At 52.2% G+C, this 12,886-nt stretch overlaps 1 protein-coding gene across 2 annotated transcripts in view; it reads left to right on the plus strand.

Moving 5' to 3' along the window:
- Positions 1–12,886, plus strand: part of CNTN4 (contactin 4) — a 398,511-nt gene that overhangs the window by 321,365 nt on the left and 64,260 nt on the right. For both annotated transcript variants that reach the window (XM_036333343.1, XM_036333344.1), the window contains exon 7: positions 7,412–7,609. In XM_036333343.1, coding sequence (XP_036189236.1) covers positions 7,412–7,609 — 198 coding nt within the window. The remainder of the gene's footprint in view (positions 1–7,411; positions 7,610–12,886) is intronic.

Consider the following 12,886-nt stretch of genomic DNA (forward strand, 5'->3'; position numbering starts at 1 on the left):
GTCCACGGAGAGCGTTAGCCCTTCCTATGTGTGAGGAAATCGGGGTTTCTGCTGGTTGATTTGGCCAAGATCACCAAGTGCGAGGGAGGACCCCTCCTCCGGCCTGTCTTGCCATCTGCACTGTGTGAGAAGAGTCGGGGACAGACTCTGGGGTCTGGGGTCCCACGTCCTGCCCCAGTCAGCACTAAATCCACTAAAACAAAACGCCAAGGAAAACCAACAAACAGAAGCAGAAACCAACAAAGCACCAGGACCAGCATGTAATGCCGCACCAGGCCCCCCTTGGGAGGTGAGGTCACAGGATTGGTCCCCACGGGACTCCGCCCCACCCCCGGGTCCAGTCTTGGAATATGATGGGCTCCCGTGAAAACCCCTGAAGAAGTAGCGCTAAGAAGAGTGCCCAGCGGACCAGACTCAGGGAGGACGAATCTTCCATCTGGTCCTGTCAGCCGCAGTGCAGCTTGGCCGTCGCGGTCAGTGTATAGCTTTCGTTTGTAAATGTCCAAGTAAAAAGGCGAAGTACTTCTCTTTGGGGAAAGACAGGTCCTTTTCTTTCTTTTGTTTTCTTTTATCTTTTTGTTGTTGTTGTTGTTAATATATTTTTATTGATTTCCGAGAGGAAGCGAGAGAAACATCAATGATCAGAGAGAATCATGGATCGGCTGCCTCCTGCACGCCCCCTACTGGGGATTGGCCCGCAACCCAAGCATGTGCCCTGACTAGGAATCGAACCGTGACCTCCTGGTTCATAGGTCGATCCTCAACCACTGAGCCACACCGGCCGGGCAAGACAAGTCCCTTTCTGATAGACCTCCAGGCCCAGCTTTTGTGACCGGTTTCCGTCTGCATTGGTGCCACACAGGGCAGACACGGGAAAAGACGTCTTGCATTATTACAATGAAGGCACGTTTGATTGAGGGTTAGTTCATGCTCCAAATGTAAATGTCAGTAGTGTGCATTTTTGGTCACATCTCTCAGTGAAGAGGGTGTCGCGTTGTTTGGTAACCCAGGGAAGAGGCTGTGTATTGGTGACTTCTGTGGGCACGGGTGCTGTTGCTTCAAAGCTTGTCCAGTGGCTGCTTCATTCCTTTCAGAATGTAAAAAATTATAGTTTAATTGGCATTTTCTACCATTTACTCCAAATTTGTCATCATTCCTGTGAATGCACTCCAGCTGAATATTTCTTTTCATCCTCTTGTTGCCCAGAAATTGCCGCTCTGGAAGTAATAAGAGAGATGCTGATGAGGCTGTGACAAGAAAAGCAGGAATTAATGACCATTTGCTGGCGTACATTACATTAGCTTCAGATGCACACTGTAGTGATTCAGCATGTGTATACATTGCAAGATAATCGCCCGATACGGCCAGTGGCCATCTGCCACCAGGCCCAGCCCATACGTTACATCCCGTGACTGACTTTATAACTGATCGCGGTGTGTAGTCCTTTTCGTGTATTGCTGAATTCGGTTTGCTAACATTTCGTGGAGGGTTTTTGCATCTATGTGTGTCACAAACTCAGCCTGTAATTGTCTTTTGTTCTGGGGCATCCTTGTCTGGTTTTGGCATCGGGGTAACGGGGGCTCGTCACATGAGTTTGGAAGCTTTCCCTTCTCGTCAGGTTTTTGGAAGAGTCCGAGCAGGAGAGGCATCTCGCCTTTGATTTATTGTAGAATTCGCCTGTGAAGCCATCTGGTCCTGGACTCTGGTTTTTTGGGAGGTTTTTCTTTAAAGATTTAACCTCGCTTCTAGTCATTCGTGTCTACTCAGATGTTCTGGTTTTTGTTTCATGTTTCACTCTTGGAAGACTGTCTGCATCTCGGAACCGGCCCGCTTGTCCCCAGCTGTCTAGTTGGCCCTTGCTCACCATTTGCATTTCTGTTGTATCGGTTGTAACTTCTTCTCTTCCATTTTTTATTTTGTGTGGTTGTTGTTGTTTTTTTGAGCCCTGTCGCTCTTGTTTTTGTTAGTGAGTCTAGTTTGTCCATTTTCCGTGCCTTTTCAAAGAACCAGCGCTTAGCTTCGTTGAAAATGTGTATTGTCGTCTTAGTGTCTATTCCATTGATTTCCACTGTGACCTTTATTATTTTCTTCCTTTTACTGACTTTGGGTTTTGCTTGGTCTTCTCTTTCTCATTCGTTTAGGTATAAAGTTAGATGATCTGAGGTTTCTCTTGTTTTTTCACGCAGGCTGGCTTTGCTGTGAACTGTCCTCTTTAGAATTTTCTCATAGAATTTTGTAGATCAGGTTCCTGTTTTCTCTTGGATCCCTGACTGTTTTCCTACGCCACATTATGGACCTTTGCATTATGAACCTTCCTTACAATACAGTTTTGTTGAGAAGTGCCAATGACACACACACACAAAACGTAAAAACGGAGCTCTCTTCTCAAAGCCAAGACAAGGTGGGCAGAGCCCGCCCAGGGTGCCTTCTCTTTGCATCTCAAGGTGCCTCCTGAGGGAGTACGCGTGTGTTGCGTGAATAAATCCATCAGGAGTGCCGGTCCCCGGGAGTTCTGCAGGCCTGGCGTGCGGAGCACCGCCCGGAGCATGGAGTTCCAGGGGGAGCAGGGGGAATGCTGAGGCCAGGTCATTTGGAAGGACTTGACTGCTAGCTAGATGCATTTCACTTCGTGTGGGAGGCAGTGGGGCTCGGGGAGGGCTGCGTGGGAAGGAGGGTGAGTCAGCGCTGCCCTTAGAAGTCCTGACTGGGGGTGGCCGTGGGTTGCGCCGGAGCGGCAGGGAGCCTGGAGCTGGCAGCATGCAGGATGTTCTCGGGGCAGTGACAGGCAAACGGAAAGGCTTACCCCCGCCCCCCGGCTTCCCCAATAAAACAGAAGCAAGGAAACCAGAAGTGACCCATGAAGCGGGGAGAGGGGTGCAACAGGCACAGGAGCAAAAGCACTGTGGAATTCGAGTCAACAGCAGGACCTGCATGCTGCTCGGAGAAACCCTTCCCCAGCCCCAGGACCCGACTCCTTGGAGAGAATGTGGGATGGGGCACGATCCATGATTCTCTCTCAGCACTGACGTTTCTCTCCCTCCCTCTCTGAAATCAATAAAAATATATATTTTTTTAAAAAAACAATATGTTAAATTGCCTTCAGGTTAAATTTCTTGACTTCCATCTACACAGGTTTAAAGAAAATCTGTACCCCTCCAACTTACCCAATAAAATAGAAGCAAGAAAACAAGAAGTGAGCCATAAAGGGGGGATTGGAAGCCAGACCCAAAAGCAGTGACTGAGGGCTGGCACCTCCTAGGAAGTGTCCTTTCCCACCTTCTTCTCCCACCGCCACCGCCACGTTGAGTGATAAAGAGCGTGCGCTGATACTGGGCAACAGATAAACAATGAATGCGTTCACATGCCCCATTCCACTGGCGGGTCACCCGAGCACATTTTCCCACATCTACCTGCTTACACCCATCTCAGCTTAAAGTCAGGGCAGGTGTTGGTACAACTACCTGAAGGCACGGCCACTCTCTCACACCCTTAAAATGATCCATCAGTGCAAAAGTGGGTTGCAATTCAGGACTAGAATCCCAGTCTCCTTACTATTCATGATATGATCTTTTTCCCACTAACACAGCTTGACTCAAGTAAGTGTAACTTGTGTGTGTGTGCATGTGTGTGTGCATGTGTGTGTGTATGTGTGTGTATAAAAGTGCCAGTCCTTGACCTTGCCAATCACTACCTGGGGATGATTAGCATGTCACTGGGTCTCTTTGGACCCCATATTTCTCCTTTGTGAAAACCGGGAGTCGGACTCAGTGGTGTAATCTAGAATCAGAATCTTAACGCTGGGAGGGATTACAGCCCTCTCCTTCACCCCCTCGGTGTACAGATGAGGCCTGATACTCAGTAGCTCAGAATGAACTCTGCGAGGATCCCCCGGCTTCCTGACGAACCAGCGTGTCTGCGTCGGAGCCTGCGGTGACCCATCGCTGCCTGTTCCCCAGATGGCACTGACCCGGCCGTGGCCCTTCTCCGACTCCAGTGTCCTCACCTGTACACCTGAGGTTCCTGTACTTTTAGAACTTGAAGGGTTAAGAAGGGCATCTCCGGAAGCCGTCTTTGCTCCCCGGGGACGGACCTCAGAGCTTCATGAAGCGAAAGTCAACTCCAGAAGGAAATGAGAACAAGCGAGGAGCGTCCATCGGAGGGCCTGAGCGGGTGGATGTGCTCAGCGAGGCCGCGTTTGATTGATGCCTTCTGCAATAAGCAATAGCCCCGCATCCGCCCCTGGGGCCCAGAGCTACGGAACCGGGAACGAACCAGAACAAAGAGCGCGTGTTCCGGTTAATTTCCTCTGAGGTGGCTGCTGCGAGTCAGAACACCGGCCGGACCCTCCCGCCTTCACAGGTGTCACCGCACAGACATCCCGCGTGTCCCGGCCGAGCACTAGGAGCCTCTCGGTGTCTTAAATATTGCGTCCGGGCGTGTGTTTGCGCCGTTGTTACAAATTGCCGGGGGACGAGAGCGGTCTGTCACTTCAGAGCAATTCGTGTGGGCAGACGAATCGGAAGAAACCTATGGCGTGTGGGTGAGCGGCAGCACCGCCGGAGCCCCGAGGGACTCGAGTGAGCGGGGCCACTCCCGCTGGGGCGGCGCCGAGCTCCTGTTTGCCCTGCGTCCTGGGCTGTGGTCAGGGTGCTGACGGCCGGGGGCGACCCGCTGCAGTGACACTTGGGCTCGCCCCAGCAGGATTGGCTCAGGGCACTCGGCGCTCCAGCCAAGCGGTTCTGGCTGACCTTGGCGCTCAAGGGCTCCCAGCATTGACAAAGGTCGCGTGTCCAACTGCCGTCGGTGTCCATCCTCAGCGCAGTCTGCTGGTGACGTCTCGGCAGCTTCCGCGTGCCCTCACCGCCAGCGCAGTGGTCCCTGTGCCAAGTCACGACTGCAGTTTGAGGAACGCGTTGCGTCCATTGAGTATTCTGTTGTTTGCTGGTGTTTAATGATACTTGATGATCTTCCCCAAACCAAAGTCATATAGTTAATAATCCTTCTGTGAGACTCACTGTTTCCGGAAGTCGTCACATTATTAATTCAGGATCCCCACCCTCGGCTGTGTGACCTGTAATAAACGTTTGAGGAAACGGTGTATGTGGAAAGGGTTGGGCAGGAGGATTCTGTGATCTATAAGTTTGCTTGCTTAAGCAGCCGCCAAGGAATGTCAAGGTCACTGGCGTGTTAAAGATCTCTTACAAGATGGGAAAGGAGAAATTGCTAGTCTATTAAACTTTGCTTAACCCAGTGCTTTTCAAGGTCATTTGATCCTGTAATTCTTTTACATTTGGCAGGTGTGGGCTGTGAGTAGAGAACTTTTATCAACAGTAAATAATTAGTCCAGGGACCACAGTTTTGTGGGTTGTTTTTTTTTTTTTTTGTGGGGGGGAGCCTCACTTTAGAAAACGCTGCAATATGAGCTCAGGCTTATTTTCATCTCTCACTAGAGTCACGTAAGCCACAGAAGCAGTGACACCACAATGATTAACTCACTTTTAAACAGGCCAGACAGCATGCTAGTTGAGTATGTTTTTTATTTTCACTTTTAAAATGATTAACTTTTAACGGTCAGTGTGCTTACGGCTCAGAGCACTTACACACACATCGACCCCACAAGCCTCCTGCACCTGGGCCATTGTTCCCGTCCGATGGATTGAGTTGTTGGAAGTTAGTGTTTCATGGGCTTTCCTTATGGAGCACAGGTCTGAATTTTGGTCTTCTGGTCTTTTTTTTTTTGTTTAGTTGAGATTAGAGAAATAAGCAAGCAGATGTATTTTACTCTGATATTTGTGGTCCATACAACTTCCTCGTTACTAAATGGTAACCACTAGCAACGGTTTTGAAAAATGTCTTCAGGAAAAAACACAGTTTCACGGACTTGATTCCTGGGGGAGGGGTGGGAGGACTAATGCCGGGCTGGGAGGTGACTCTCTAACGTCTGCACTGACTTTGGAGGTGCTCCTGTGCCCCTCAAGCCATGGGAGCTGATCAGGGGGAGGCCTGTTCTCAACCCTCCCAGGAGGGACCCGGAGCTCCATGCTCAGAGGTGGCCGGCTTTGCCTGAAACTCGCCAGATGGAGCGCTTAGGGCTGTGCTGTTGGGTAGAATCTCCAGTTCTTGTGGGAAAACTGCCACCAGGATGGCAGACTCAACCCCCAGTGTGGGGCCTAGGAGGCAGCCGAGCAATGATTCTCTCTCATCGTGGATGTCTCTCTTCCTCTCCCTTCCTCTCTGAAATCAATAAAAATATATTAACAACAACAAAAAAGATAAAAGAAAAGAAAAGGATCTCTCTCGCTCTCCCTTCCTCTCTGAAATCAATAAAAAATATATTAACAATAACAACAAAAAAAGATCAAAAAAGGGATCGCTCTCCCTTCCTCTCTGAAATCAATATATATATATATATATATATATATATATATATATATATATATATATATTCTTTTTAAATACTATTTTGATTACTATTAAAAAAAGTGGTGAGTGTTCTGTATAGGAAGCTGGAGTGAGCTTCCTGCTGTTTGGACTCATCGGAGCTCACACTTCAGGGAGCAGGACCGGGACGGGTGTGCCCGGAGCTGAGGGAGCCGGTGCCCTCGGGCCCAGCGGTTCAGCTACCTATCATTCTCACTCTCGTCACTGCCCCGGCTCCTCGCTGAAAGGCGCAGCGTGGTCTCTCGTGCTCATTCACAAACACTCGCCTGATCTCGGCAAAGCTGGAAGTTCGGCAGCTTCAGCGTGGCTGCCATCCGCTCGCCCCCGGCATCGGGATGAGTACGTTCCACACAGCGGTTGCCCTTTACCTGTCACTTTCCGCTCACTCCCGGTGGATGTAACATTTTTCCAGCTACTTTCTTAAAACACAGATTGACATTCATGGGACCAGCCACCCAGCAGGCAGTTCAGGTGTGTGTAGCGAGTATTTGCTGCCCTAGGAAACGCCCGTCTCACCACAATAATGGGGAGACGGTTCCAATCGCAGGAGAGTCAGAGGGAGGAGATGGACGGAGGCCTGAGAATGCCTCTGCCTCAGAAGGACTGAGAGGTGGGAGCAGTTCCTTGGTTTCTCTGCCAGCGCTTCTCGGCCAATAGAAAACTCTAGAATGTATGGGAACCACACAGCCTTGGGCACGCACCAGGCGCGTGCTTGGCAAACCCTCCGTGCGTGTTCCCTTGACTTAAAGGCATTGCACTTCCCTTCACCAGCGACCCGTGTACCCTAGGCCTCTAGAATAGCCTCGGTCTGAGCTGGGGAGGGGGGCTGCGCGTGCTCTCCGTTTATAATTAGCGGCTGAGAAAGAATCGGGGAGCGCTCTGTGTGTCTAACGTCGCCACTTCTCTCAGGAGCGCAGTGGGTCCCAGAGCCAAAAGCCGTGTTGGTAACGATCTTTCCTTTGGCTTCCAGAGCTGAGCTACGCCTGGATCTTCAACGAATACCCCTCCTACCAGGACAACCGCCGCTTCGTCTCCCAGGAGACCGGGAACCTGTACATCGCGAAGGTGGAGAAGTCCGACGTGGGGAACTACACCTGCGTGGTCACCAACACCGTGACCAACCACAAGGTCCTGGGGCCGCCCACCCCGCTGACCCTGAGGAACGACGGTGAGTGCCGGGCGGGGGGCTTGCTCTCTGGGGCGCGTCGCATGTGGAGAGCTGTGGCGCTGACACGCACCACGTGATTGTCCGAATTACATGGAAGGGAGGTGAAATGCTTTCTATGTTCAGTGCCCAGTGTTCTCCGCTTGGGTAAGGAAAACTCCAGGAATCCAGTTGGAAAAGGAATTAGCAAGCTAATGGCTCATCTCAGCAGGAACAGAGGGTGGTTCGGGTGAATATAAATAACAAAGGGATCTGTTGCTCCATCTTTCCCACTGAAACCAGGGGCCCAGGCAGCACAGAGTGGGAGGTGGAACGAGGAGGTCGTTAATCATGTCCTTGTAATTGAGTCTTCGGTGTCCGGAGAAGTTGATCATGATCCAAACAGTGCCCAGATTTATGATACTGATGACAGTTCCCACCACAGTGATACGCAGTTGCCTCCCGCACGTGCCCCACAGGGGGGTGGGGATCGAACCTGCAAGTGAGGTGCATGCCCTCCAGTGGGAATGGAACCTGAGACCCTGCTGTGTGCGGCCGGCACTCTAACCACTGAGCACACTGGCCAGGGCTTGTCTCCACATTTGTTCTCTTGCCCCCTGTGCTGAAGGAACTCTACTGGGGATGGGCGGGTGGGGGGAGGGGGTTGGGGGGGAAGGGGAGCTGTGAACCGCAACCCCCAGCACAAGGGTATTTGCAGACAAAGAGGGCCAGAGCATCTCAACAGCACTGGCCACTGCAGGGGAAACGTTAGAGCAAATAATGTAGATTTCAGTCATTCGTTCATCCATTCATGCACTTGCTGTGTTTATGTAGCACTTGCCATGTGACCGGTGCCAGGGAGGAGAAGGAAGGCCCCTGCCTCGTGGCACTTAGGCCATTTTCCTGGAGGACACGGGTGACAGCCGACAGACAGGAGCAAAAGCAAAAGCTGATTGTGTTGGGGAGTAACAAACAGATTCATACGGCCACCCGGCGGCTCTGTGCCTTTACCAGGGAAAGCCTCTGAGGCGGTGACGTGCCTGAGACCTGAAAGATGGCAAGTCGGGCCCAGAAGGTCAGAGGGAGGAGCCGAAGGCCGAGTCCACATCACGTGCAAAGGCCCTGGGGCCCGAATGAGCCCTTGGCTCTTTCCAGGAGCTCTGTAACGTGAGCCTGGGTGGAGCATACTGAGCACGTGGAGGGGAGTCTGAGTTGAGATTGGAGGGGAATCGGCTGGCCACAAGGCCTGGGAGAGAAGACTGGCTTTCATTCAGGTGCCTAGCCCAGAGGGGATTATATGCAGAGAATGGTGGGTGTGTTTTAAAAATACCTTTTTGCTCTGTGGGAAGTAGACTTGTAAAACGCGGGAGTGGACGCTGGGAGCCCAGCTCGGAACTGGTCACAATCCCTGGTGCAGCGGGAAGTGGGAGGCGGGAAGCTGGGAGCCAGGAGGCAGTTCGCAGGCCCGGCCGCCAGGAGCGCTGACTCATCGCGTGGGAGGAGGTGGGAGGGAAATCAGATGACACACAGGTTTTTGGAGCAGCAACGGGGCTTCTGGGAGTGCCGTCCACGGACATGCTTTTACTTAACAGGCTGGGAAGGGCTAAACCAAGAATATTATTCTAGCCGCTATTTGTGGAACCAACAGTGTGGCTTCTGACTTGGCAAGAGGGCCGTCTGTGCAGCAGAAGTTCGGCGGTGGGTGTGGTGTCCCTGTCGGCCCTCCCCGCCCCACGCCCCTGCCACGGTGGGTGGCCCATGTGGCCCAGGACAGAGCAGAGCCTCCTCCAACCCTGTCCCAGCGCCAGTGCTGGCCACGTGGCCAGTGCTAAATTCATGTCAGAGGAAGCCGAACTCAATGAGTAAAAATGGAAGCTTACCAGTTTCCAGGGCGAGGTAGGCAGGGGACCGATTCTGTCAAAAGCTGTCACTGCTCTCCCCGACCGAGGGGTGAGGGGACGTTTCCATGAGACAAGCCCCGGCGGCATCGCGTGCAGAATATCTGAAAAGACAGCCGCTCCGGCCTCTGCCCACGAGGCCTGGACGCCCAGGGCTTGCCCAGCGGTGCTGCCTGTCGGGGTGAATCACGTAACAGATGCCCTGGAGGGTGGGCTCGGATGCACAGAGACCCAGCCGAGGGGACACAGCCCAGGCAGGACCCGAACCCCAGCGACACGGGAACCCGGATCAGCCTGCGCCTCCACCGGGCAGCAGCCCTGCCTTCGCCTCGGCTCTCAGATCTGCCTCGTCACGTCCAGTACATCGTCACAGAGATGACACATGCTTCCTACTGGCATATTCCATCACAGAACCTGTCGACTATGGATCATGCTTCGGCCATTAATGCCTATTCATTCTTCATTTCCACGAGGGAATTCACACCGTATCTTCCCGCGGAGGCTGGAGTACATAAAGGGTGTTCAGACTCCATCACGCAGCACAGAATAGGTCGCTTCATGAGCCCCTGTCTGGAGGTAAGAGAAAGGGCCAAGAACGTCCCTGACCGTGCCAACCAGGCTGTGGCCTCACTCGGGGCCCGAAGAGCTGGGCAGGACTAAAAGTCAGGCAGGAAAACAGTCATGGAATCTGGGGTGTCAGCCCAGACCTACCCCAAACCCAGAGACAAGTCTGTCTTGTTTTTAATTCTGACAGCATCACGGTTGAGGATCTATGGGCGTAAAACCCGTTTTAGTAAGAAGAACATCTCGATGATTAAAGGTGAGACAGTTTGCTAGACTGGCACCCCTAATCTGACTTAATAGCGCCTTGATGGCTTTGGCTAGTTTGGAGGCTTGGCAAGCTCAGGAACTCAGCCGTCCCCTCTGCATCCCAGCACAGTCAGCTCCATCTCGGGACCATGGGGACCCAGAGTCGTAGATGGTCTCTTAGCCGGTCAGTTAGGAAGCACCTGTCAAGCACTCGTTGTGTGGGGGACAGTGTGGAGTGAAATCACGTGACCTGAGCCCCTGGGAGCCCACAGTCTCAGAGCAACCCCGATTAGTGAAGGCTCTGAGGTTGCATTTTTTATTGGGATTATGGAATCGAGTTCCAAGAAACACATTTACAGACAGAAGGGTTTGGAATGAAAGAGGGAGGTCGAGGTGTCGGCCTATAGAGATGACAGGGCGCATTCATTTGCATCTTTTGATGGTGTGTTTAACCAAAAACTGTGCCCTGGGTACAGCTGTATATTTGTCCCTAGGGATGCGGAGTCTGTGTTCTCAGAGTCTCATCTGGCTGAGGAGCCGGATTGCTGATGGAGGCAGGCGGGGCCCCACTGGGAGAGCGGAGGGTTAAAGCAGATACATTGGTCTCTCCCGCTGAGAGCCGCTAAGTTGCAGTGAGATGGTGCAGCAGTCACGGCCTGGCCGGGAGGGAAGCTGGCCTGGGCTGGAGTCAGCCCCGCCTTCCATGAAGGGTTGTCCAGCCTGAGAGAGAGGAAGGGCATTCCAGGCGGCGGGCACAGGCTCCCAACACCTCCCGCAGGCCAACCCTACCCATGGCCTGTTTTCTTGTAAAGAAAGTTTCAAATGTTTCTCCATAGAAATGTTGAGTCTTTGGGGATAATTCCTAGATTCTCTATCATCTTTGCCACTGTTGTAAATGGGAGCTTATTTTTAATCACACTCTCTGATTAGCTCGTGCTGATGTATGGAATGCCATTATTCTTGTGTTTCAACATCTGGCAAGCTTGCTGAAATGTGTTGTTCGTTCTAAGAGCTGGTCTGTGATTCTGCTCATTCTCCCAAACTTTTCTGTCTTTACCATTTCCTCTAAGCCAGGGCTGGGCCAGCTAGGGCTCATGGGCCAAACACAGCCCACCATCGTTTTTGTAAATAAAGTTTTATTGGAACAGAGCCTTTTTTTTTCTATTGTCTTTTTCTAGCTCCAGTGACAGAGTTGAGTCTTTTTTTTTTTTTCACATGTTTTTATTTATTTTAGAGAGGAAGGGAGAGGGAGAGACAAACAGAAACATCAGTGATGAGAGAGCATCACTGATCTGCTGCTTCCTGCACGCCCCCTACTGGGGATCAAGCCCACAACTCGGGCATGTGCCGTGAGCAGGAATCGAACCGTCGACCCCTGAGCCACACGGGCCGGGCCAGAGTTGAGTCGTAACAGAGAATGAATGCATGGCTCACAAAACCCAAAGCGTTGCTCTCTGTCCCTTTACAGAACACCCCTGCCAGGCCCTGAAATATAATATCTGTAAATATCTGAAGACCGTCCATCAAGACTTGGTCTTTGTGGCTCCAGCAACCTGGATTGGGACCAACATGTGTAAGTTAGAGGGAGGGAGAGAGTGTTGAGCTCAACACAACGTGAACTGTTTGCTGGGAGGAGTATAAAAGCACTTCCTCACAGGAGCACGGAGTCTGCTTCCTGTCTCCTGAAAGTAGGAGGCGGTTTCATTAATAAACTGGAAACTATCAGCGAATGACCTCAGGGCTTCCCTCCAACCCGAGTGTCCCGGGCACCTGCTCTCTACCTGCCCAGGAGAGAGCCTTCTGGAACAGTTCCGGGGAGCTCTACGCCCCATGGAGAAGGAAGGAACAGGATGCAGGTTTGATTGAGCGCCCATCACGGGGTTTACTTGCACATCGCACATGTGTCTGAGGTGGAACCCACGTTCACCAGGTGATACGCAGCTTCCGGCTCCTCTCCTCTCCTCTCCTCTCCCGCTGGGGAGGTTCTTGCTTGGACAACTGTGGCCTCACATCAACAGGACTTAACCTCTGGGACGGCGGACAGCAGTAGCCGAGATGCCTTGGACAGTCAGTCCTTAGACCCACAGTGGCCCCTTCCACCCAGGGCACAACAAGTGCTCCCCAAAGGGGCAAAGCGATCAACTCAGCCGAGGGCGTCGGTATGACTCACCCGATATCGCCAAACATTTCATACTAATGGAGCACATGGCCATTTCCCAGGAGAGCCGATGTGGGACCTTCTCTGAAGACCATTTTTGCAATTTCTGTTTTTCAGCAGATAATCCCACTCTGTGGGCGACAGTCCCTTCTGGTGGTTTAATGTAGCAAAACCACAGATTCCAGCGAAGGCAGGTGTTGGCAAAACCTTATGGCGCGCAGCTCCGCCAACACAGCGCTCTGCAAATGGCAGTGAAATAAGTGTGGTGCGCGGCTGATTTCTCCTTCATGGGCTGTGATGTTGCCAGTTATCTTGCTGAATTCTGTGTGCCTGTGCACATCAGCATCAGCCTAATGATTGTCCAGGGCTCGCCCGCCAGCAAGGCTCAGTGGAGGAGCGTCGACCTGTGAACCAGGAGGTCATGGTTCAGTTCCC

The sequence above is a fragment of the Myotis myotis genome, unplaced genomic scaffold (genome assembly GCF_014108235.1).
Source record: "Myotis myotis isolate mMyoMyo1 unplaced genomic scaffold, mMyoMyo1.p scaffold_m19_p_13, whole genome shotgun sequence".
Taxonomy (NCBI): Eukaryota; Metazoa; Chordata; class Mammalia; order Chiroptera; family Vespertilionidae; genus Myotis; species Myotis myotis.